This window comes from Carcharodon carcharias, chromosome 1, assembly GCF_017639515.1.
Source record: "Carcharodon carcharias isolate sCarCar2 chromosome 1, sCarCar2.pri, whole genome shotgun sequence".
NCBI classification, from domain to species: domain Eukaryota; kingdom Metazoa; phylum Chordata; class Chondrichthyes; order Lamniformes; family Lamnidae; genus Carcharodon; species Carcharodon carcharias.
Window position 1 is genome coordinate 148394910 of NC_054467.1, and position 26531 is coordinate 148421440.

The 26531-nt window shown below is 42.8% G+C and overlaps 1 protein-coding gene across 1 annotated transcript in view; it reads right to left on the reverse strand.

Moving 5' to 3' along the window:
- nfxl1 (nuclear transcription factor, X-box binding-like 1) overlaps positions 1-21063 on the reverse strand; it is a 192286-nt gene extending 171223 nt beyond the window's left edge. Inside the window, exons 1-6 of the mRNA XM_041196468.1 lie at positions 20754-21063; positions 16587-16754; positions 13842-13954; positions 10543-10673; positions 8969-9147; positions 8720-8881 (exon numbers count right to left, since the gene is read on the reverse strand). Coding sequence (XP_041052402.1) covers positions 8720-8881; positions 8969-9147; positions 10543-10673; positions 13842-13954; positions 16587-16754; positions 20754-21018 — 1018 coding nt within the window. The 5' untranslated portion in view covers positions 21019-21063. The remainder of the gene's footprint in view (positions 1-8719; positions 8882-8968; positions 9148-10542; positions 10674-13841; positions 13955-16586; positions 16755-20753) is intronic.
- Positions 21064-26531: the final 5468 nt, after the last annotated feature.

A 26531-nucleotide genomic window follows, 5' to 3' on the forward strand; every position in this document is an offset into this window, starting at 1 on the left:
GAACAGTGGAGTGTGTTCAAAAAGGAAATGGGGAGGGTACAGGCTCAACATGTTCCCTCTTGGGTGATAGGAAGGAGTAACAAGCCCAGGGAACCATGGATGACCAGAGATCTTCAGGTTACGATGAGAAGGAAAACAGAGGCTTTTAGCAGGTACAAGGGAAGCAAATCAGCAGAGGCATTAGTGGAGTACAGAAAGTGCAGGGTGGAGCTTAAGAAAGCAATTAGGACAGCAAAGAGGGGATATGAGAAAGCTCTGGCTGGTAAAAGTAGGGAAAATCCCAAGATATTCTATAAGTATATCAATGGGAAGAGAATAACCAGGGAAAAGAGTAGGGCCCATTAGGGACCAAGGAGGCAATCTATGGGTGGAGCCAGAGGACATCGGTATAGTGTTGAATGAATGCTTCACGTCTGTCTTCACTCAAGAGAATGAGGATGAAGGTATGGAATTCAGAGAGCGAGACTGCGAGGTTCTTAAGCAAATTGAGATAGGGAGTGACGAGGCACTGGAGGTGCTGGCAGGCTTAAAAGTAGACAAATCTCCGGGTCCGGATGATTTATGTCCCAGGCTGCTGAGGGAGGCAAGGGAGGAGATTGCAGGGGCTCTAACCCGAATTTTTAATTCCTCTCTGGCCACTGGAGAGGTGCCAGAGGACTGGAGAGCAGCTAATGTGGTTCCGCTATTTAAGAAGGGTTGTAGAGGTAAGCCAGGAAAGTACAGGCCAGTGAGTCTCATGTCAGTGGTAGGGAACCTCATGGAGAAATTTCTGAAGGAGAGTATCTATCTCCACTTGGAGAGGCAAGGTTTGATCAGGGATAGTCAACTTAGCTTTGTCAGAGGGAGGTCATGCCTAACAAATTTGATTGAATTTTTTTTTGAGGAGGAGGTGACCAGGTGTGTAGATGAGGGTAGTGCAGTTGATGTAGTTTATTTGCATTTCAGCAAAGCCTTTGACAAGGTCCCACAGGGGAGACTTATAAAGAAGGCAAATGCACATGGGATACAGGGTAATTTGATAAGGTGGATTCAAAATTGGCTTAGTTGTCAGAGGCAGAGGATGATGACAGAATGATGCTTTAGTGACTGGAAGCCAGTGTCCAGTGGCGTACCACAGGGATCTGTGCTGGGTCCCCTATTATTTGTCATTTATATAAAGTTCAAGGTGAGGGGCAGGAGGTTTTGGGGGGATGTGAGGAAAAACTTTTTTACCCAGAGGGTAGTGACGGTCTGGAATGCACTGCCTGGTAGGGTGGTGGAAACAGGTTGTCTCACATCCTTTAAAAAAGTACCTGGATGAGCACTTGGCACGTCATAACATTCAAGGCTATGGGCCAAGTGCTGGTAAATGGGATTAGGTAGGTAGGTCAGGTGTTTCTCATGTGTTGGTGCAGATGCGATGGGCTGAAGGGCCTCTTCTGCACTGAGAGTCTGTGATTCTGCGTGTAAGAAGGGTGCTACAATTGTCATGGGTGATTTTAATCTGCACAATGACTGGACAAATCAAATTGGCAAGACAAATTTGTAGATTATATCAGGAGAACAATACTTTGCAGAAACTTGCCGGGAACAGGCTATTTAGATCTAGTAATATGCAATGAGGTGGGATTAATAAGCAATATCGTAGTTAAGAATCCTCTAGTGGGTAGCGATCACAACATGGTAGAATTTCAAATTGAGTTTGAGGGCGAGCAACTTGGGTCTCAAACCAGTGTCCTCAACTTAAAGAAGGGCAATTACAGAGGTATGAAGAAAGTCTATTCTCCCATCACGCTTTAGACAACTCTAAGGTCAGTGGATGAGCAGTGGCAGACATTTAAAGCAGATATTTCATAATGCTCAGCAAAAATTTATCGCGGTCAAAAAGAAGGATGAGAAGGATGAACCACCTGTGGTTAACTAAGGTGGTCAAGGAGAAAATCTAATCAAAAACTAGGGCATATAAAGCGGCGAAAACTAGTAGTAGGCAGGGATTGGGAATTTTTTTTTTAAGAAACCAGCAGATGATGACTAAAAAGCTAATAAAGAGGGAGAAAATTGACTATGAAAGTAAATTGGCAAAAAATATTAAAACAAACAGCAAGAGCTTCTACTATATAAAAAGAGAGTGGCTAAAGTGAGTGTGGGATTCTTAGAGGATGTGACTGGACAATTGATAATGGGGAACAAGGATATGGTAGATAATTTAAGCCAATATTTTGCATCGGTCTTCACAGTGGAGGACACTATAAACATCCCAAAGATATCAGATAAGCAAGGAGCTAATGAGAGGAAAGATCTTGCAACCGTCTCTATCACGAGGGACAAAGTATTTGACAAACTAATGGAACTAAAGGCAGACAAGTCACCAGGACCCGATGGCCTGCACCTAGGGTTTTAAAGGAAGTAGCTGCAGAGATAGTGGAGGTATTAGTCAAAATATTCTAGAACTCACTGGATTCCATGAGGGTCCCAGCGGATTGGAAAATCGCTAATGTGATGCCCCTGTTCAAGAAGGTTGGGAAAATGCTAGAGTCCATTATTAAGGATAAAATATCAGGACGTTTAGAAAAGTTTAACACAATCAAGCAGAGTCAACATGCTTTTGTGAAAGGGAAATCATGTTTGACAAATTTGCTAGAGTTTTTTGAGGATATAACAAGCATAGTTGATAAAAGGGAACCGGTAGATGTAGTGTATTTGGATTTCCAGAAGGCATTAAGGTGTCACAAAAGGTTATTGCACAAGATAGGAGCTCATGGTATTGGGGGTAATGTATTAGCATTGATTGAGGATTGGTTAGCACAAAGACGACAGAAAGTGGGGATTAAAGGGTCTTTTTCAAATTGCAAAGACATAACTAGTGGAGTGCCACAAGGATCAGTCCTCGGGCCTCAATTCTTAACTATCTATATTAATGACTTGGAGGAGGGGGCAGAGTGTAACATATCCAAATTTGCTTACGATACAAATAGAGATGGGAGGGCATGTTGTGTGAGGACATAAGGAATCTGCAAGGGGATATAGATAGATTGAGTGAGTGAGCAAAAACTTGGCAGATGGAGTTTAATGTAGGAAAGATTGAGGTCATGCCCTTTAGTAGGAAGAATCAAAAGGCAGGCAATTACTTAAATGGAAAAAGACTCCAAAAAGTGCAGCACAGAGGGATCTGGGTGATCTTGTGCATGAAACACAAAGTTAGCATGCAGGTGAAGCAAGCAATTAAGAGGGCAAATCGAATTTTGGCCTGTATTGCTAGGGGATTGGAGTTCAAAAATAGGGAAGTCTTGTTACAACTGTACAGGGTGTTGGTGAGGCTGCATCTAGAGTACCAGGATTTTGGTCCCCATATTTAAGAAAGGATACTCTGGCATTGAAGGCAGTTCAAAAGAGATTCACTAGGCTGACTCCTGGGATGAAGGGGTTGACTTATCAAGAACAGCTAATCAGGTTAGACCTTTATTCATTAGAGTTTAGAAGAATGAGGGGTGATCTTATTGAAACGTATAAGATTCTGAGAGGGCTGGACAGGGTAGATGTTGAGAAGATGTTTCCACTAGTGGGGGAATCTCAAACTAGGAGACATAGTTACAGAATAGGGGAACACTCATTTAAAACTGAGATGCGAAGGAATTTCTTTTCAGAGGGTAGTGAATGTCTGGAATTCTCTACCCAGAAAGTCGTAGAGGCTAGATCACTGAAAGTATTTAAAGAGATAGATAGATTTTTGAAATATCAGGGAGTTGAGGGCTATGAGGAGCTGGCACGAAAGAGGAGTTGAGGCCTGGCGCAGATCAGCCATGATCTTATTGAATAGCGGAGCAGGCTTGAGGGGCTGAATGGCCTACTCCTGCTCCTATTTATGTTCTAATGTTCAACCTTCAAACTAAAATTATTAAATGTTAGATAACATAAATGCAAAAGATAGTGTGACACAAAGTAGAACATTGCTCTCTCACTTCTGGGATCAAATTGACAGAATGAACAATTCTTCAGTTTCAGAAATCTTCCATGAACCGGAGTCAGAAACAAACCACTTCCAACTCGACATACTTGTACAGTACAATTCAACAAGTAGAAGAATAGTTTTTCTAGTGGCATCCAATCTCCTAAGTGCAACAGAGATTAAATTGACAGAATGAACAATTCTTCAGTTTCAGAAATCTTCCATGAACCGGAGTCAGAAACAAACCACTTCCAACTCGACATACTTGTACAGTACAATTCAACAAGTAGAAGAATAGTTTTTCTAGTGGCATCCAATCTCCTAAGTGCAACAGAGATTAAACCCAGTAATTGTGAACCATGAAAAGTTAAATGCAGTATAACCTACACTGGCCATAATTGTAGTTTGCCAGAGCTACAACTGAAACACTTGAAGGAAGCCATTAACAACCAATTGTTCTCATTCTTGAAACATATATCACAAGGATTCAATCAGAGTTTTATTGTTTCTCTCATAGGTTTGGTGGAACATCTGAAGATTGCAAGAAGGGGTGAGTGGATTACAACATCATCCTTTCACTTTACAGAATGGATTCAAATCTAGCCCGCTCACTAATCCACAAAAGAAAATTACCTCTAATAAGCAAAGCTATTCAGACCCTGCACAATGGTACAGAAATAGTGAAGTTGGGAAAGAGTTGTGGTAATTTTACTCTGCAGCAAGCTGTGCTGCACATTAAATCCATCTCCCCAGCATCAACATCGCTGGTCTTGATGAACATAAAGTTGAATAATTTAACTGCACTTCAACTCAAATGAAAAATACAGTTCCGGAAGCAAAATACTGCAGATGCTGGAAATCTGAAATAAAATTTAAAAAATGCTGGAAATATTCAGCAAGTGTGGCAGGACCTATGTATATGAAAACTATGGCTGTTATTTTGTACCACAATAGCCATCAAGATTCAATTCGTAAGATTTGGAAAATTGCAAAAGTAATCATCTTCTCATAATTTATCATCTAAATTCAGTTGCAAGTTTAAGTCAGGTTGGCCTCATGTTCACTATAGGGGCAACCTAAACCTACCTAAATCAAAAGTGGAAGGTAAAAAAAAACAACGGTGAAAAACAAATGGGGTCTAGTGCAAAATAAAGTTAAGATGACTAACAAGGTTAAAAGACAAGTCTAAAGGCATTGTACCTTAATACACGAAATTGTCACAATAAGGTAAATGAATTAACAGCGCAAATGGATATAAACGGTTATGATATAGTTACAATTATGGAGACATGGCTGCAGGGTTACTAAGGATGGGAACTGAACATCCAGGGGTATTCAATATTTAGGAAGGACAAATAGGGAAAGGAGGTGGGGTAGCATTGATAGTAAAGGAGGAAATTAATGCAACAGTGAGGAAGGGTATAGGTTCAGAAAATCATGACGTGGAATCTGTTTGGGTGGAGAAAAGAAACACCAAGGGGCAGAAAACATTGGTGGGTGTTGTCTATAGGCCCCCAAACAATAATGGAGATGTAAGGGAAGGCATTAAACAGGAAATTAGAGATGCATGCAATAAGGGTACAACTGTAATCATGGGTAACTTTAATCTACATACAGATTGGACAAACCAAACTAGCAATAATACTGTGCAAGAGGATATCCCGGAGTGTGTACGCGATGGATTTTTAGACCAATACGTTGAGGAACCAACTAGAAAGCTGGCTACCCTAGACTGGGTATTGTGCAATGAGAAAGGATTAATTAAAATCTTGTTGTGCAGGGTCCCTTGGGGAAGAGCGACCATAAAATGATAAGAATTGTTCATTCGGATGGAGAGTAAAGAAGTTGAATCCGAAACTAGGGTCCTGAATCTAAATAAAGGGAACCTCGAGGGTATGAGGCACGAGCTGGCAATGATGGATTGGGGAACATTACTAAAAGGGTTGACAGTGGATAGGCAATGGCTAATATTTATGGAGTGTACACATGAATTAGAACAATTATTCATTCCTGCTTGGCGTAAAAATAAAACAGGAACGGTGGCTCAACCATGGATTACAAAAGAAATTAGAGATAGTTTTAGATCCAAAGAAGAGACATATAAAATTGCAAGAAAAAGCAGCAAGCCTGAGGATTAGGAGCAGTTTAGAATGAAGGGAAAATGGAGTATGAGAGTAAGCTTGCAGGGAACATAAAAACTGACTGTAAAAGCTTCTCTAAATATGTGAAGAGAAAAAGATTAGTGAAGCCAAACTTATGTCCCTTACAGTCAGAAACGGGGGATATTATAATGGGGAACAAAAAAATGGCAGGAGAACACATATTTTGTTCCTGTCTTCACAAAAGAGGGCACAAATAATTTCCCAGGAATGTTAGGGAACCAAGGGCCTGGTGAGAGGAGGGAATTGAAGAAAATCAGTATTAGTAAAAAAAAAATGGTGCTAGAGAAATTAACGGGGTTAAATGCTGAAAAATCCCCATGGCCTGATAATCTACATCCCAGAGTACTGAAAGGAGTGGCCTTTAATAGTGGATGCATTGATGGTCATCTTCCAAAATTCTACTGGAGCAGTTCCTACAGAATGGAGGGTGGCAAACGTAACCCCACTATTTAAAAAAGGAGGGAGTGAAAAACAGAATTACAGACCAGTTAGCCTAACATCAGTAGTGGGGAACATGCTAGGGTCTAGTATAAAAGACGTGGTAACAGAACGCTTGGAAAGCATTAACGGGATTAGACAAAGTCAGCATGGGTTTATGAAAGGGAAATCACGCTTAATTAATCTACTGGAGTTTTTTGAGGATGTAACTAGTAGAATAGATAAGGGTGAATCAGTAAATATGGTGTATTTGGATTTCAAGAAAGCTTTTGATAAGGCTGCACATAAGAGGCTAGGGCAAAATTAAAGCACACGGGATAGGGGGTAAAATACTGGCATGGATTGAGAATTGGTTGACAGACCAGAAACAGAGAATGGGAACAAATGGGTCTCTTTTCAGAAGGCAGGCGATGACTAGTGGTGTACCACAGGGATCAGTGCTTGGGCCCCAGCTATTCACGAAATACATAAATTACTTCGATAAGGAAACCAAATGCAATATTTCCAAGTTTGCTGATGACACAAAACTGGGCAGCGTTGTGAGGAGGATGCAAGGAGGCTTCAGGGCAATTTAGACAAATTGTGTGCGTGGGCAAACACATGGCAGATGCAGTATAACGTGGATAAATGTGAAGTTATTAGCTTCAGTGTGAAAAACAGGAAGGCAGAGTATTATTTAAATGGTGATATATTGGGAAATATGGATGTACAAAGGGATCTGCGTGTCCTTGTATACCAGTCAATGAAAATAAATAGGCAGGTGCAGCAAGGCAAATGGTATGTTGGCCTTCATTGCAAGAGGATTTGAGTTCAGAAGTAGGGATGTCTTACTGCAATTATACAAGGCCTTGGTGAGACCACACCTGGAGTATTGCGTGCAGTTTTAGTCTCCCTAAGAAAGGATATACTTGTCATACAGGGAGTGCAGCGAAGGTTCACCAGGCTGATAACGGGGATGGCAGGACTGTCATATGAGGAGAGATTGGTTCAGCTGGGCCTGCATTCACTAGAGTTTAGAAGAATGAGAGGGGGTCCGATTGAAACGTATAAAATTCTAACAGGGCTAGACAGACTGGATGCAGGGAGGATGTTTCCCCTGGTTGAGGAGTCTAGAACCAGGGGCCACAGTCTCAGGGTACGGGGCAGGCTATTTAGGACTGATGAGGAAAAATTCCTTCAATCAGAAGGTGGTCAACCTGTGGAATTCTCTACCACAGAAGGCTGTGTAGGCCGGTCACTGAATATATTCAAGAAAGAAATTGATAATTTTTTGGATATTAGGGGCATCAAGGGGTATGGAGAGAAAGCTGGAATATGCCGTTGAGATAGAGGATCAGCCATGATCATATTGAATGGCGGAGCAGGCGAGAAGGGCCAAATGGCCTACTCCTGCTCTTAGTTTCTATGTTTATTTTCACTTTAAAAAAAGTAATTATGTACAAAAGCAACTCATTCTTCTCAGTTTGGATTAAGAAAATTTGGAACACAAAACATTATTTGCCCTGCTGCATTTAAATTACACATGTGTTATGGCACAGCTGTTGGTAAATGTGGAGTTGTTCAAATCCCAAAGGGACGCTTGAAACAACTGCTACAACTTGTTTTGCAATTTATATAAATTTTGAGATGCGTGCCTTGAATTCAGTGGTCATAAGATCACCAAGCCTTAAAGATTTTAACAAAACTAGATTAAACATTTATTAACAGAAAATATGACTTCACTCCTTTATACATATTTTTCCCCATATCCTTTATGCATATTTTTCCCCTATGAGCACACACACACAAACACACACACCTATTACTCTATTTTACAACAAATTCCAATAATATTGATAATTACTATATCTTCCCGACATCTCAATAATCACAAAATTACATTAATGCTTCAATGGTTCTGCTCTTTAGATGGTAAAACTGTAAGACAGATGGAGGATAAATTACCACGATTATTGCTTTACACATGTGCCCTATTTGGATTAAGCAAGGCAGAAAACTGACGAAATCAACAGTACAATTTTTCTCTGTCAAACACAATGTCCTTTACAGTCAAAACTAAAACACACTTATTCCTAGGTGTAAACACAATACCTTACTTGTACAACATCTATGCAATACTTCATTCTGCATCTTGTCTCACTGTCCCAAATCTTTACACCTTAACTAACTTCCTGCACATATAGTATTAACCAACCTGTATGACATGGATTTTCACATTTATGCTGCCCACAAGATAACAGTCGGTTACACAGCTGCTGACAGGACCACCCCTTAGCACTGCATCGTCGGGATACTGGTTTAGCCTTTTTACAGTAACATGTAATGGAGACCATCTTTGGGCAAGGTGGGCAAGGACCTAAATCAGAAACACAAAACACTTTTAGACTCGTGGCTAATTTTACTGAGTTGTGCAAAATAATTAGTCAATTCTAAATCACTTTACCAGGATGGCATAAAAGAAGACACTTATGTCCACATAAAGGCTTGAATTCTTTGTCGCAAACTTGGCCACAGGAATGAGGTACAAGCCAAGGGTCCGGTGGGGGATCTTCAACTTTTCCACAATAACAGTGATATCTTGTTGGAGTTTGAGACTGTTCATACTGGTGCCTACATTTAGGACTAAACAGGAAATTTTTTTTTGAAGAACCAAAGCTATTAATTTGTGCATGCCTAAAACATAATGAAAACCATTCAACTGTTATTATATATTTTTCCAGTACTGTATGCTTTTAAAATAAACTATTACCAGCATTTTTTGTAATAAAAATAGTTTGCATTGCTGCACTCAATGTAATGGAAAAGAAGGTTATTCATGAAGACAGACTGCTTAAAAGATAAAGATGTTCTTTCAAATCACAAAAAACTAGCAATTTAGGCATTTCATGAGTGTGGAAAAATATATAATCAAATGTTAACAACAGAACTAAAAGCGAAAACAGGCCATTACATATTATATACGGGCACACTTTAAATCAAAAGAAGGGGTAGTGGCATACTTCCCCCTATTGTTCAAATAAATAACTTCATTATCCTGGTTTGCTAACATATACACTGAAGATACCACAAAAACCTCAATCTTAGCAATCAAATTGATAAAATTATTTTTCCAAAGTGGTTGCAGTCAACATTTTTATTTCTGGACCAGCTGTTCAGGCCTATGCATAGGTTATTAAAATTCCAAGTCATCAATCGCAGGTATAATTAATGAATTTTTACATCGTGATGATGATTTTAGAGCAGACTTTATAAGTAAATATTTTCCAGCTAAAAGCAAGCATGCAGGTGCAACAAGCAGTTAAGAAGGCAAATGGTATGTTGGCGTTCACTGCAAGAGGACTTGAGTACAGGAGCAAGGATGTCTTTCTGCAACTTGGTGAGGCCACACCTGGAGCATTGTGTGCAGTTTTGGTTGCCTTAACTAAGAAAAGATATATTTGTTATAGAGGGAGTGCAGCGATGGTTCACCGAACTGATTCCTGGGATGGCAGGATTGTTGTATGAGGAGAGATTAGGCTGACTAGACCTGGAGTTTAGAAAAATGAGAGGGGGTCTCATTGAAACATATAAAATTCTGACAGGGTTGGACAAACTGGATGGAAGGATGAGGTTCCCTCTGGCTGGGGGCTCTAGAACAAGGGGTCACAATCTCAGGATACAGTTGTAGGTTGACTCTTTAATGTGGTTGACGCTTAAAAATGTCCTCTGAACAAGGGCAATAAATGCTGGCCTCACCAGTGAAGCCCACATCCCACAAATGAATAAAAATAATAATAAAACAGCGAGAGTTCTGAGGAGGTAGAGCATGTGGTAGGCCATTTAGGACTGAGATGAAGAGAAACTTCTTCACCCAGAGGGTGGTGAACCTGTGGAATTCTCTACCACAGAGCGCTGTGGAGGCAAAGTCACTGAACATATTTAAGGAAATAGACAGATTTCTAGATTCTAAAGCCATCAAGGGGTATGGGGAGAAAGCTGGAGTATGGTGTTGAGGCAGAGCAAATATCAGTGGCTTACCATGGCCAAGGATGCTCTTTTTTCCCAAAATCATCATCCAACGCAGAGGATACAAGAAAAATGCTGTCTTTTGCCCATTTTTGAATACATGGCATGTGAAAGATGCAGTAACAACGGAAGCAACTCCAAACCTAGAGGAAAAAAAATGAAAGGTGTATCATAAATTAGTGCTTACTTGAAAAAAGACTATTTTAAAAAGATATATTTTAAGTAACTGTGCTAAGTTAGTGTCCAATATATATTTATTACATTCTTTTATCCGTTAAGCATATCTAATTTCAAAAATTCTAACTCCTAAAGATTTACGATGCCATTGTAAGAATCATCCTGATTACCCTCTTTTCTGAGGAACTGTTCATTTTTAATTCACAAAATCTGTGAGCCAAGTCAGTGATCAGATGGAAAAGGCAGAAAAGAATTAATATAATTCTAGGGACAGGATTTTTACCTCAGGGAGGCGTGGTGGGTGAGCCCAGGAGTGGTCGCGAAACTGACCGCCGCCTGAGATCAGGCCCCATCCGCGATTTCACGCTGGCCGGCCAACTAACAGCCAGTCAGCATGAATCACGTGCTGCAATGTTGAGCGGCACCAGGGTGGGAGCGGGAGGAGAGCGAGAGCGGATCTTTGCACATGTGCGTGGATGCATACACTGAAAGCTCCTTGAAGGCACAGAGCTGCCTCAGGGAGCTGAAGATTTTAAAAACATCAATAAAGAATTTTAAAATGTTGAAAATATGTCCCCTCATGTGACTCTGTCACATGAGCAGCGCATGTTATAAATGAGATTTCAATATTTCTGTTGGAAACCTCATTCTGCCTGTGGACAAGGTTCCACAAAAAAATCCAAACGCCACTTGGCCTTTTCGCCACCCGCCAACCAAACGGTTGGACAGGCAGCGAAAAATCCAATTTAATTAATTGATTAGGGACCTTAAAGGGCCTCTTAATTGTCGGCAGACAAGCTACCACCTCTTGCGCATGCCTGCTGAGCGAAATATCACGAGAGATGGGATGTTCGCTCAACATCATTGTGCAATTTTACTCTCGTTTGGGACAAGAGAAAAATTCTGCCCTAGGATACTTTTTTTTTTAAATTCCGCATAATTGCTCCTTCAAGAATTTTAAGCAACCTACAGCAATCCTAAATAAAAATATATATAATATGGCCTAGTCCAATCACTTTTAAAATGTCAATTGAAAGTTAACTGTTGTGACAAGGAAGCAGAAGAAACATCCAGCCTGCACTTAATGGGCAGAATTTTGCCCTTGATGGGTGGGCAGGAAGCTGATAGCCCCCGCTGCCAGTTTAAGTGGGCAGGCCAATTAAGGCCCGCCCAGCGTGCCACCCGACGGGAAGCGCTCTGTTGGGGGGGGGGGATTCCCCAACTGTCAGAGTGAGCTCTTTCGCGCATGCGCGTGAAAGAGCGCACATCTCCCTGAGGCAAAGTGCTGTCTCAGGGAGATCACTAAGGCTGTCAAATATTAAAAACAGAACAATAAAAAATTAATTAACATGTCCCCCTCATGTGAAAATGTCACACGAGATGGAATATGCTAATGAAGTACACAAAACCTTTATTAAACATTTTTAAATCCGACATCAAACCTCATCTCGCCACTGGATGAGGTTTGTAAAAAAAAATCACTTACCCGCCTGTCCGTTAGGCCGGTGCGCCGAGCCGAAGTTTGCACAGGCCCCTCAAAATCCTGGTCGATTGGAGAGTTAATGGCCTTAACAAGGCCTTTAATTGATGGCGCGTCCGCTGACTGAAATATCGTGATGCCACGTACTGATGTCGGGACGCTCGCACGACATCAGCGCGCGATATTTTAAGCGCTGGCATGCGGACTCCGCCACCAGCATGCCAGCCACAAGATTCAGCCCAATATCTTAAGCTATAGTTTGGATGAATAATTTGACATGTGGGTAAATTCACAAGCATTAACCCAAGTCAATTCACCTATCACTGTAGAGGTCAGCTTATAAGTCGACGTGTGAAGCCTCAAAAAATCCCTCCAAAAACAGGGGTCAACTAATAGACCAAGTATAAAAGTGAACTGCTGGTGTGGGTGCAGACGATTTCCATCTTTGTTGTCCGTCATGTTGGGTCTACTCTGTATGGATGCGTTTTAAGTTCCCAATACAGCCCATATTGCCTGCTTGATCCTTCGCACTGTTTATAAGGTGCCGGTGAGCAAGACATCCAAAGTGAGACTGACTACTAACGAAAGCATAGCATGTAATGGCTTAAACAGGGAGGTCAACTTATATGCCGAGTGGCCCAAATCTTCTAGACCCCAGATCATTGGAGATGGGTCATAAGTTGAGAGATGCACATCAGAACTCTATGCAAGTCCTGACATACAGTCATACGTGAGAATTGCCTGGGAAGTTAAAACTTCCAACAGGCCAATTACCTGCTAGCCCTGACTCTCCGTGAACATCTCTATTCTGGAGCTCAGGGCAGAGGCATGAGCCAGGTATGCAGGATAAGGTGGAACAGACAGAATACTTACCTGAAAATATTACTTGGTTACTTACCCAGGAAACATTAGACAGTTTCATACCTAGTCTAACAGTTGTGTAACTCAACTGGGCACCCATCCTGATCACACCCCGGCCAGCCAACTATCCCCCTAATCACCGAACTACACCCTGACCCAACTAGCCACTCACCCACCTCCCCCACCGTCACCAGCCAACACACCCATCCAGTCATTCATTCAGTCTTGGACCTACATAAACTTACCTGAATACAGCAGATACTGTTGTAAAAGAGGGGGCATGTCCTCTCCTTCCCCCAAGTCTTATATGCTTGCAAGACTTACCCTGAAGTGCCTGCACTGCCTATTTCTGCTTCAGTTGAGATCGGAAGATCTCAGAAGAAATGGGCAGCATTATTGGGCAGCGACAATGCACACAGCCATAACTTTTGGGGCTGAAAAAAATGGGGTCATCTTATATGCTATCATCATCTTAAAATATTAAGGAATTAGTATCTGATTTTTCTGCATTAAACTCATACTTAAATCTAAAATAGTTGCGTCTCAATATACAAAATTTAATTATGAACAAGAACTTATAATATATTTATTAGAAGTGGAAAGATTCTACACACACTAACATTGCAGAAGTACACAAGACTGTTGAATCTCACTATAATTTGACAACCCATGTAATGCTTGATCAGGCTGCTAAATTTAAAAAGCTAATCCCACATTAGTCTCAAGTTAATGCTCTTTATTAGATTCACCATAAGGCAATACACTTACTCTAAAGATTTTTGACAATACTTACAGCCTGATTCCGCTTCACTGAGGCAATGCAGATGAGGCACGTTTGAGCTCCTGACTGAAATGCATCATTCAGATATTGCTTTGTGCGTTCCAGTTCTCTGGAAGAATCATCACCTATATAAAAAGATTAAACCATCATATAAATAGTCTAGATTTTAAAATTTTTCAATTTTTAATACATTTTCATTTCCTGAGTAACAGTTTATAACTTACCATAAGACAATTAATGGAATATGTAGGCTTTCCTCCAACTTAGTTAAATTCCCATGTTTAATTCTTTAAAGATCTATGCACACTGCAACTATAACAATTTTGTTCCATATCAATATCTTAGGACAGATGAGGAGAAACTTTTCCTCAGAGGGTTGTGCAACTTTGGAATTCTCTGCTTCAGAAGTGGTGGAGGCAGATCATTGAACACTTTTAAGGCAGAGGTACATTGATTCCCTTGCTTGACAAGAATCTAAGGTTATCAGACTAAGATGGGAACGTGGAAATTGAAACACAAGAATAGCAGCCATGATCTTATTGAATGGCGGAGCAGGCTCAAGGGCCCAAATGGTCTACTCCTGTTCCTATTTCTTATGTTATCGGCAGTTATAATATAAATGCAGCCTGAATCCAACCAGGGACGAACTTGACATCACAGCAAAGTGCAGCAGCAATCCCTGGCGTGAATGAACTTCACTGTAGGATGGAATCAATTTGGGCTTTTTTATATAATTTTATACTACTTAAGTTCAGAACCAGAGCAAGGTCAATACTGCTTTGCACAAATGCCAAAGTTTTTGTAAATACACAAATGTAATATTCCACTGATGCAGCTATCATAAAATTGTACTATTTTGCAATTTAATTGTACAGTTTTCTGCCCAAATCAACATATAGTTAGTCTCATAGCTAGAGGAGGCCATCTAACTGCTGCTACTTGAATGTCTCCAGAATTTTTGCATCTTCTACTTTATCTGGAATGATGAAATGGATATCAGTCTTAGCATGGAAAAAAAAAATGCTGCATGGCATAAGCCTTGAACTTGCATTTTATCAGTGGGTACCTCTGCACCTTAGCTTGCCTTTAGGATTTACTTGAGAACAGGTTCAGATTAACCTTTCTTTATAATGGGACATAACTTCTTCAAAGTGACAATCAGCGTCGGATTACCACCACGATGGGCAATAAACGCTGGCCCAACCAGCGAAGCCCACATCTCGTGAAAGAATTTTTTAAAAACTGAACTGGACTGGCCATATAAATACTGTGGCTACAAAAGCAGGTCAGGGTCTAGGGGTCCTGCGACAAGTAACTCACCTCCTGACTCCCCAAAACATGTCCACCATCTACAAGGCATAAATGAGGAGTGTAATGGAATACTCCCATTTGCTTGGATGAGTGAAGCTCCAACAATCAAGAAGCTTGACACCATCCGGGGCAAAGCAGCCCACTTGATTGCCACCACATCCACAAACATTCACTCCCTCCACCACCAACACACAGTGGCAGCAGTGTGTACCATCTACAAGATGCAATGCAGGAATTCACCGAGGCTCCTTAGGCAGCACCTTCCAAACCCACAGCCACTACCATCTAGAAGGACAAGGGCAGCAGGGGCAATGGGAACAGCACTACCTGGAAGTTCCCCTCCGAGTCACTCACCACCCTGACTTGGAAATATATCATCATTCCTTCACTGTCGCTGAGTTAAAATCCTGGTCTTTCCTTCCTAACAGCATTGTGGGTGTACCTACACCACATGGACTGCAGCAGTTCAAGAAAACAGCTCACCACTACCTTCTTAAGGGCAATTCGGGATGGGTAATAAAAGCTGGCCCAGCCAGCAAAGCCAACATCCCATGAATGAATTTTAAAAATCGAAGCGTAGTTACAGCATAGGAAAAGGCCATTCAGCCCATCATGTCGCTGCTGGCTCTCTGAAGGAGGAATTTACTTAGTATCACTTCCTATAGCCCTACAGTCTTCTTGTCCAGATAATCCAATTTCCTCTTGAATGCCTCAATTAAACCAGCCTCCACCACACTCTCAGACAGTGCATTCCAGAGACTAACCACTCACTGCGTGAAAATGCTTTTCCTCATGCCACCATTGCTTGTTACTTTAAATCTGTGCCTTTTGATTCCCAATCCTTCCAGCAATGTGAACAGTTTCTCCCCATCTACTTTGTTGGTTGCTGTTCTGTAATGGCTGGACACCGTCAAAGTTATAACTACTATCAGATCAGAATTCTTGCAGTCTCTCCAAATGTGAGTTTGACACATTAAATCTCTCTCACATTTTTCTCCAATGTGCAAGACCTAGAACGTGTCTATTTTGAATTTCATCTACAATCATCTCTGAAAATGTTGCATAGGTCATTCTGCAACTCTTTGGCTGAATCGTCACTCCATCGCAACCCAATAATTTGCTATCTTGTGTAAATACTTTACAGATCATCTATGTGATTAGAAAGTAGAGACTCAGCTCCAATCCCTTGGTACTCTATTCAGGACATTTAACCACCCATTTCACTTCCATACATATTACCTACCGTTTCTTCTTGAAACCAATTTAATATCCATCTCTAGGTTTTACTAATAATATTCACTGCTTTAAATTTGTGCTGCAGCATTTCTTGTGCATTTTACTGAAGTCTTTCTAGGACAGGATCTCAAGACTTTCCAATATCCAAACAAAATATTTAGGTGTATTGCACATTTTAGAAAATACTTAATTTACAGAGGATAATATTACCAACGTGATGAGAATATGTTGTAAATGTTGAGGCGACAATTTTCCCTCGCTGGCCTTCAAAATCCTCCTCTCCTTCTTCTTCTGAGGAAGTGTCCTCATCAGCAAACCTTTGGGCTACTGCCTGATTGGCCTTACGAATTTCTTCAAATTTTTTCAGCGATGACAGCTCTGTTGCAAACAGTTACATAAACATTACAATTAGATAAATTGAAAGCAGCTGTTTCAATCACTAACTGTAAAATTTCTCAACATCTGATAGACTACAGGTGATTTTGCAAGCACTTGCACACAAATATAGATAGCTACAATAAAGACAGACAAGAGAATATAAATGTGAAAGGAATTATAACCTGTATTAGAAATATAAACAACTGGAAAAAGCCATTTGACCCAAAAATCTTGTCCTTTTCTGATGAATTTCAACCTTTGGGTAAGAACTACCCCACTTCGATTGCGCCACATAAGCCACTCGTTGAAGCTTCGAAAAATCCTTCCAAAAACTTAATTCGCCAAGTATAAAATGTGAACCGCCAGTGTTGGTGTAGGCGGTTTGAAAACATTTTGAAAAGTGAAAATAAACAAACACCAGTAATTCAAATTAAATCAATGCATTCCATTTTAGTTAGTGAAACAATTCTACATGGATATTTTGAACAAATCATAATATTGTAAAAACCGTCAAATTCATCATCTATGGCATTCAACATAGAGTTCATCCTGAGTCACTGACTATAGCATCCCACTTAAGGATCCCAGTTTGGATCAGATGTGGTGCTTTTGGTTTCCCAATTATAATCACCCCCCTCCCCAACCACTGAATTGGATATTCCACATTTATTTTTGAACGATCTGAACCTTGGATTGCTAGGTGTATCAAAATTCATGGACGTTTCATCCATGTTGCTGATGTGGCATGATGGCCACTTTTGTTTTTGCCACAATCTGATGAATCACTGGAAACTGCTAATTTTGGTATTGAGGTCTCTTGGTACTCTCTGAACAACCTTGGTCATCAGCTGCAACGTTGGACATTTTTGTTCCATAAAGCAGCTATACCAATTAGCTGCTCTGAAATCAATGCTGCACTCAGGGTTTGATTTGGTCCATTTAAGTGCATATATACACACTGCATCTTTGGTGACAATGTAACCATTCAAATGATTTTCAAGGACTCATTCTGTTACATGCTTTTCAAGATCAGCCAGTCCCTGTTCAGTGGCTGGTCCCTGTTCTGATGGCAGATTTGGTCTTGGACATCTTCAAGGCAGATTCTTCCTTCTTCCATTCTGCACCAGTTTTTCACGAACACCAAATTCCCTTGCTGCAGCACAGTTATTTGACGAGTTAGCAATGGCTACAACTTTAAGCTTGAAACCTGCTCTGAAAGCCATTCTTTTTGCAGAGGGATCCATTTCTGTTTGTCAGTCACCATGTGCAGTTTGCAGCATGTAGGTTTCTTAAACTTTCTCACATTTTCTTGACTACACAAACCATATCGCCTGCTCGATCCCATGTACCAACTTATTAGGCAAAGATAATCCTAAACATGTAATTCTGAGATGAAAAATTGAGCCCAACTCCTAATGCGAGTCTAACACTAAAAATAGATATAATTTGCTGAAAAATGGGGACTAGGGGAGTCGAATTATTAGCTAAACTTGCATCTTGATGCCAAAAAAAGGGATTAAATTATATACTGGAATTTATAGTATCCATAGCAACAGTATCAATGCATTTTTTTAAATGGGTTTACAAGGTTGTAACACACTGACAATTTTCCTGTGCTTCTCCCTCTTTAAAAAACAAAGTCACAGACATAAAATCTTGAAGAATTAATTTTTAAAAATTGTGCCCAATAAATAGACACAATCAATACAATCTTCTCAGCCACTAACAATTAAATTAATAATGCAGCCACAATAATTAAATTTATATTTAAATGACAATGCAACATTGCCTGTAAAATTATTTGTTTTCTTGATTTCAGGGTTTTTGCACTTAATGCTCAGGCCGGTCTCCCTCAAAGAAAAACACACTCCAGATTTTGAGCTTGTACTAACAGAATTCCACATCATTCCCCTCCGAAACAGACGACAACATTTGGCTTCCACGCATATACAATGAAATGCAGAATTTTAGAAGCTGCTGTCAGTCATTTCTTGTTCCTCTGAAGGACATATTGTTGACTTTCCCATGGACAGAAGTCTGTAGAGGTCACTAAATTGACGAGAAGTTCCACATTTACTCTGTAACGTTCCCCTTAGAAAAAACTGTGTACACACCTAAGACTAGGTTATTAATATCTAACAAGTAAATCAGCTGTCCTGAAGTTCAGATCTCTGGCAGCACGCTAACAACCTCCACCCACCTCCCACCTCCACCCTGGAGAGCGCCACTGTATCCCTTTCTTCAGTCTGAAAAAAATTCACTGCTATTCTCTGTTCCCTGTCACTCAACCAACTTCATAGTACGCTGCCACTGACTGTTTTATTCCATGAGTTTCAACTTTGCTGGAGAGTCTATTATGTGACACTTCAGCAAACAGCGTTTGAAAGTCCATATACAAGTCAACTGCATTATCCTCATCAACCCTGTTACCTAATCAAAAGATGAAACTCTGCTAGCTTTCCTTAATTAATCCAGATTCATCAAGCAATTTTGTCCCCGATTTTCATTTCTAAAAGCTTTTCCACCATTGAGGTTAAACTGTGTGTCCTGTTGATGCTGGGTTTATGCTTATACCCTTTTTGAACAAAGTGCAACATTTGCAACACTCAGGTCACCAAGGTTTCTTTTGCCAATCACCCTATATCGGGATGGCCAACCTATGGCTCGCAAACTGCATGAGGCTCTTCGACACAGAGTGCAGTTCATTCCTTGTACTGCGAAACCAGTTAACTCACACATTGATGGGTGGTAAATAGCCAGGTACAGCTTCAACTTCACAGGAGAGAACTGGAGAGCAGACAACAGCACTGGAAGGAGGGAGGGAGGAGGGTTAAGATCAATAATTCGTTCCAACACCATTGCGAGATTTCTTTTGTAGTTTCCCCTCATCCTGGATAGGGCCGCGTGATCCTTACTACCCTTTCCTCCAGCTCCCTAAAACACCCCCTCAATGCTGACCCTCCAACTTGTGGCTTCTGTCTGGAAAGGGGAGAAACAGCTTAATACAGAACAAGATTGTAAAAATCTACTGTATTGGGACACCGCTACTCTGATTCAAATTTGTTGGTCAGTAGGCGGTTACAGCTTTTTTTGCTCCAAAGTAAAATCAATCCTTTTTTTTAAACTCAACTAATTTTCTACATTAGAAGAACAAGGCTGCAAAAGTCAGTTAAGCAGTGAGCATGTGCTAGCCACGATGCATGTCAGTGAAGCAGATTTACTTTTGCTACAATCTGTACAGTGTGTGAAGGAAACCTAGAAGATGAGAGGGAAAAGCTGTGTGAAAGAAGTCTGGAAGGTTAGAGAGGAAAAAAACTTAGGTTTCCTCACAGAAAAAAAAATGTCTACAAAAGGTTGTCCATGTCTTGCAGCTCTCGAATGTCCAAAGATTACTGTATGCAGCTCAGGTTTGGCCACCCATGTTTATATCTATTACCAACTGGTTATCCACCTTTCTGCCATTACTAAAAGTTTCTTTATTTATTCTATCTAAACTCTCCACGATTTTAAACACATCTATGAATTCTACTCTAAGAACAATCCCAGCTTCTCCAGTCTGCAATCCAGAACTGCAATCCGTCATCCCTGGAACCATTCTCGTAGCTGCTGAAAGAACCAGTGTAACCTCTGCAGTCTAGAATGCTTGGGACCAAGTCATTTCCGGATTTCAGAATTTTTTGGATTATAGAATGCCTAACCCACAAGTGTGAGAACCACAAAAAAACAGAACCATAAAACAGTATAAATAAATAATGAAAATTGCTTTACTCATCCAAATACCATATATTCCTTGGTTCTGCTCCCAAAATACTTTACTGAAATGATGCCGTGGATTTACTCAAAAAAAATCCCTGGCTTCTCTGAACAATAGATTTCCGGACTGGAGAGGTTACAGTGTATGGATATTTTCAATAAGATTTATAGCTATTTAGTAAACGTTAGTTAGAAAGCCTTGAAATGTGAGGCAGTTTCATTGCTACTTTACACCGGATTATTTACCATTACTTATACCGGGCTGACCCCCTGACCAGCTGCTGCTCGAGCCTCTGCCATTCGCCCGCCTGTCATCTCCTCCGCCAGCCTCGGCTTCTCTTACGGATCCAGCCACTTGACAGCCACCACTTTTGCCCCGTCCACGTCCACGTCCCCGGCCCCGACCTGCCTGCCGCCAAGCAGGCTCCATAGCCTCTCTCTCTCCGCCGGGACGCGGCGCCGCGACAAACAGCTGCCCACAGCCCGGGCCGCCTGCACTCTCAATGCGCATGCGTTACACAGACACACGTCCACAATCCACTCCACATGCGTACCGGATGCGGTTGTCCTCTGGGATTTGTAGTTTCCGCCACTCGTGAGGCCCCGCCCCCTGAACAACAAAAAAAAATATTTATATGGCGCCAGAGACGAATGATTCGAAACCCCATCAAGGCGTTTCAGAAGAACGTTATAAAGCCAAGTATGACACCGAGACACAAAAAGGGCCGATGACCAAAATCTTGATCAAAGATGCGGATGGCCAGGACTATAGATAAAAGCAAAAGACTCATAGAGACGTTAAGTCCGATTCTCTCTCCACAGATCGTGTCAGACGTGCTGAGTTTTTCATGTATTTTCTGTTTTTATGCCAGGAATATAGAGATGGATAGTGAGGAGTTCCCCAGGAAGCTGACTGCACAGAAATCATCCTGCAGGCAATTTCACAATCAGAAGTCTAACAAGGCTGAGTGGGTGCAGCTTGAACAACTACCCCTTATTTCATGGGATTGTGCCATAATTGAGCCCACTGTCCTGGCCAGGATGCTATTTTTCCTGTAATTCAGACCTTTAAGTCTCACACATGCGTAGTAGCCGCTCTGTTTGCTTGTACCCTGTCGAAGATCTGGGAACACCCTCAACGCACAGAACTCTGGCAGCACCCCCATTCTTCTGGACCCCGTGCCAGGGCGTCACTTAAGTTTGTCAACACAGGGTCAATGTCACATGCCCCCAGGGCGGGGTGGTTTCATTACTGGACAATCATGGTTACATGATGTCCAGCTTTGCTGACTGCTCTTTTCCAACAGTTATTGCATCCCATGGAGGCGATAGATTAGAATAATGGAGTTGTCAACAGTGTTGAATGCGGCAGAGAAGTCGAGGAACTGCAAGCTCTTATGGATATTAGACTTGATTTTGACCATGCTAGATTGAAGAGCTCAAAGAATGAGTGCCAGAATCACTTTGATGTTTAATTCTTCTTAATTAGATGTTTATGATATGCTTTTAATATTCTTGATGAAAAAGGTGAGTTGGAGAAATACCATCATTAACCAGTTCTGGCTATTGAAGATAAAAAAAATCATATAGTGGCACATGATCCTTTCCAGAAAGCCAGAGTACAGTGACAGGTGATCCCTGTTTGAATCTTCAATCTCAACGTTTACCTCCATATTGGTAGGAAATGGCACAATCTAGTTTAAGGGAGGGTCTGGCCAGTGACACTGAACTTGAGAAAATGTCCAACATAAATAGCCAGAAATATCAAACTCTTCACTCAGTCAGGTGCCTCAGGAGTGTACTGTTCAACCCTGAACAGTTATTTTATGTGACCTCTCATTGGAACAACAGTTGTCCACTCAATGGCATTAATTGGTTACACTGCTATTTCCTCATAACTTTTGAAACTCAAGTCCTTATCATCTCAAGAATTTGCTATGTGGTTGATAGGAAGAACACTTTAGACATTGCAAAGATATCAATGGACTGGTCAGGTGAGTAGAAAAATGCAGGGATGAGAAATTTCTTCCATTTGGCAGAATTCTGACTTTTACATAATGGAATTCTGCCCTCTTAATTCTTTTCCAACCTCTGCCTACCTTTGGCCACTGCATCCTCAACAAGGCCAAAGCCGTGAGATGAGAGTCTCAGAAAGCCTGGAAAATATCTGCCGATAACAAGGCTGGAAGCAGATTCGGGAGAGCTGTCACTCATTCCACTGGGATAGCGCACTCTGCTACTGGCCAATGGTGAAGCTACAGGGCTCGTCAGGCCTAGGGAGTGGGGTGGGAAGCAGCAGAGCCCAATGATGGAATCATCCCAGATTTGCACTAAGTGCAGTAGTGGGCGGGGAAAAGAACATTTTATCTGCCAGCCACAATGGCACCTTTTTGCACCGTATCGTCCCATTCCCGGTGCGCCCCACCTCATTAATAATGCATTCATGGGGAACATGCCAGCTCGCTGGCAGGCGTGCTCGGACTTGCCTGCCATTTCATGACCTCAGTGCTTCCTCACTCCGGGCACCATATTTAAAGTGCACCAGAGTGCCTGCCAACTTCATGGGCAGAATTTTCTGGATGATGTGCGGGTGGCAGGTCCTGTACATCAGCGCTTAAAATGGCATGTGCTGACATCAGGTGAGTGTCCCGATGTCATTGCGTGCCATCGCGATATTTAGCTGGGCGGGCACACGATAATGTGCAACGCGTGCCCGCCATTAATTCAAGGGCTTGTCAAGGCCCTTAACTGGGCAATCAATGCCAATTTTAAGGCGCCTGTGCAATCTTTGGCTCAGTGCACAGGCGCAATGGGCAGGCTGTAAGTAAGTGACTTTTTAACAAAACTCATCCACGGGTGGGATATGTGTGCTCTGTGGCGTTGTCACTGTTTTATCTGAAGTATTTAATGCAGCAAGTATTTTAAACTTGCCTGTGTTATCGGTAGCAGTTCAGATCGATTTCCAGCAGCTTTCTCTGTACTTTGAAGCTTCAGCTCAGCACTCTGCAGACAGTAATCTTTATTAGGCCTGCAGCTTTCCAGAGGCCTCCATTTAGCCTGGGTATGGGTTCTGACATCTCCACTGGAGGCAGCTCCTCTGAGGACGAAGGAAGGGCTAGAATAAGGAGGAGGCCAGGAGTGGACAATCAACCTCCAGGGGAGCCACCTTTGGGAGGCCAGGCGCAGGCAAAAGGGGCCCAGGGCCAAGAGGTAGGCCAAGGTGGAAGGGGCCTCAGAAAGCGCCATTATCCTGCTGTCAGGGTATACAGGCGGCGAAGCAGCTACCTCAATATGACTGAGGTGCAGTGCTGAAGGAGGCTCCGACTGTTAAGGGAAACAGTCAACTACATCTGTCAGATGATTGGCCCTGAGATCTCTCCTAACTGTGTGGGTGGACACCCCATGCCAGCAGCACTGAAGGTCACAGTTGCCTTCCACTTCTATGCATCTGGCTCCTCCCAGGGCTCGGTGGGTGCTTTGCTGTGTCTCCCAATCAGCTGTCCACACTTGTATCAAGCAGGTTACAGACGCTCTGTTCAGACCAGTATGCACCTTCATCCACTTCCGCTGCGACCAGACGAGTCAGGCACAGCGATCCAGAGGCTTCGCGGCCATTGCTGGCTTCCCCCATGTCCAGGATGCAATAGACGCACACGTGTGGCCATTAAGGCACCAACAGGTGAGCCCAGTGCCTTCGTCAACAGGAAGGGCTTCCACTCCATGAACGTGCAGATAGTGTGTGATCACAGGATGCTGATTCTATAAGTCTGTGCAAGGTACCCATGATGCCTACATCCTCAGGCACTCCCAGGTGCCGGGGCTCTTCAGTGCTCCAGCTCGGCTGGATGGGTAGCTGGTGGTTGACAAGGGCTATCCCCTCAGAAGGTGGCTCATGACGCCTCTCTGCTATCCAAGAACAAAAGCTGAGGAGCACTACAATAGGTGTCACATCTCCACAAGGGCATGGGGGAGAGAGCCATCGGTGTTCTTAAGATGCGCTTCCGATGCCTGGACCGGTCAGGGGGCGCACTCCAGTACCGCCCAGATTGCGTCTCTGTGATAGTGGTAGCATGCTCTGCACAGTCTTGCGCTGGAAAGGGGGGATACAGTTGACAATGAAGACCTTGACGCAGTGGATGCGGCTGCACACGATGAATCCAGCAGTGACTCAGAGGATGAGGAAGCACAGGGCAATGAATGATGAGGGCAGCACACTGACCCACTACTACACCAAGGAGGGAGGGACATTCGGAACACTTTAATCCAACAAACTTTCAGCTAGCTCCACACAAATGGATCTGCAGGACCAGCATTGCCTGGCATATCCATACGCGGCACTTAAGTGCTACATCTTCCACTTCATCAGCTGCAACTAAGGGCTTAATACAGAAACACCAGTGTCAACTCAAACACTCAATGATATGTCTGTGAAATAGACAAATGCAGCACAAAGGAGACACCCTCAGCCATGGTCACAAATGTGGACTTTATTGCCATCCATCAGATGGTGCCACCAAAACCACAACAAATCGTTGCTCCAATGTTGACAAAAATAAATTCCCTAATCCAGGGGCAACAGAAAAGCACCAGTGAGAAACCCGCTGAGTGCCTAACATGCCTTATGCTTACGTTTGCGGGTGCCTCGTCTTGGTGCTGCCCCATCACTCGGAGTGGCTTGTGAGACAGCCTGCTGAATCTGCTGTCCTGTTGGCCTCGATGACCTTGGCGGGCATCCTCTGCCCTGTGAAGCCTGTGCTGGCCCTGCCTGGGAGGGCGTTGCCAGTTCCAGAACTGGCACCTCCCCAGTTGTCACAGCCTCAACGGATGCAACAGTCACTGGCAGAGGGGCGGAGGAGCTGCTGCCCTCATCCAGAGCGCCCTGAGAGAAGCTTGCAGAGACAACTTTGGACCTCCCTGCTCACCGATGGATGGGCACCGATCTGGGACACTTGGTGCCCAGAACATCTCTCACATTGCCAATGACCACCTGTGAGGGCTTGCAGGTCCGAACGTAACCCAATCAGATGCTGATCAATCCGTTGGAAGCCCCTCTCCATGAGAGTTGTCAATCTCTCAATGGAGGAAGCCTGATGCTCTGTCCTGAGGTTCATGCCTTCACTGACACTCTGCCTGGACTCCTCCACCACAGAGACCAAGTGAAGGGCACTCTCATGCAACACTGCCAGATGCTCCTGCGCACCCGGCCGCTTGTCCTGCGGCTGCTGCATGGCGGACATCTCCAGAGGCACATCATCACGGCCCGACTCAGCATATGCCTGGTCCCCTGCAGTCCTCCAGCTGCTGGCGCCATTGGCACTCTCTGTCCTTGCCATCTCCTCCAGCGATTGTGAAGTGCCCTCTCCACTGTGCCCTGGGACACTAGCCAACGCTATATTCCCTACCGATGTGGTAGTCGCTGCACTGGTGCCTGGCTCACTGAAATGATGTGACACTCGTGCCAATTGACCCCCCTCAGGTGTGGAAGGGGGACTCTGGGCGTCCTCCTGGCAGCCATGCATTGGTGATGCTGAAATTAACAAGGACGGTGGATCAGTTAGCGTTCAATCAGTAACACAATTCATCCCTTTCCCCCCCAGGCTCATAATATGCTCAACCTTCAAGAACCTAAGGAGGCGAACATTGGTGGGGTGGTTAACAGTCAAGTGGAGGCCCAAACATTACACGTGCATACAGACAGGCTGGTCAGATGGCCTAAGGAATGCCACATGGAATGTTATGTAAGTGTGAGGATATGCATCTGGGCAAGACAAACAAGGTACGGGAATACAGGAGAAATGGACCGTGGAAAGTAAGGACGATTACAGGGACCCTGCTGGGCAGACCCGTTAAGATAGCAGAACAGGAACATAAGGCGTTTAGAAAGGTAAAAGCCAGACTTGCCTTTATTAACCGAGGAATAAAATGTAGGAAAAGGGAGGTCATGTTGCAAGTGCAGAAAACGCTGTCGAGGCCACAGCTACACTTCTGCATTCTGTGACCTGCACTTCATGGGAGGGATGGCAT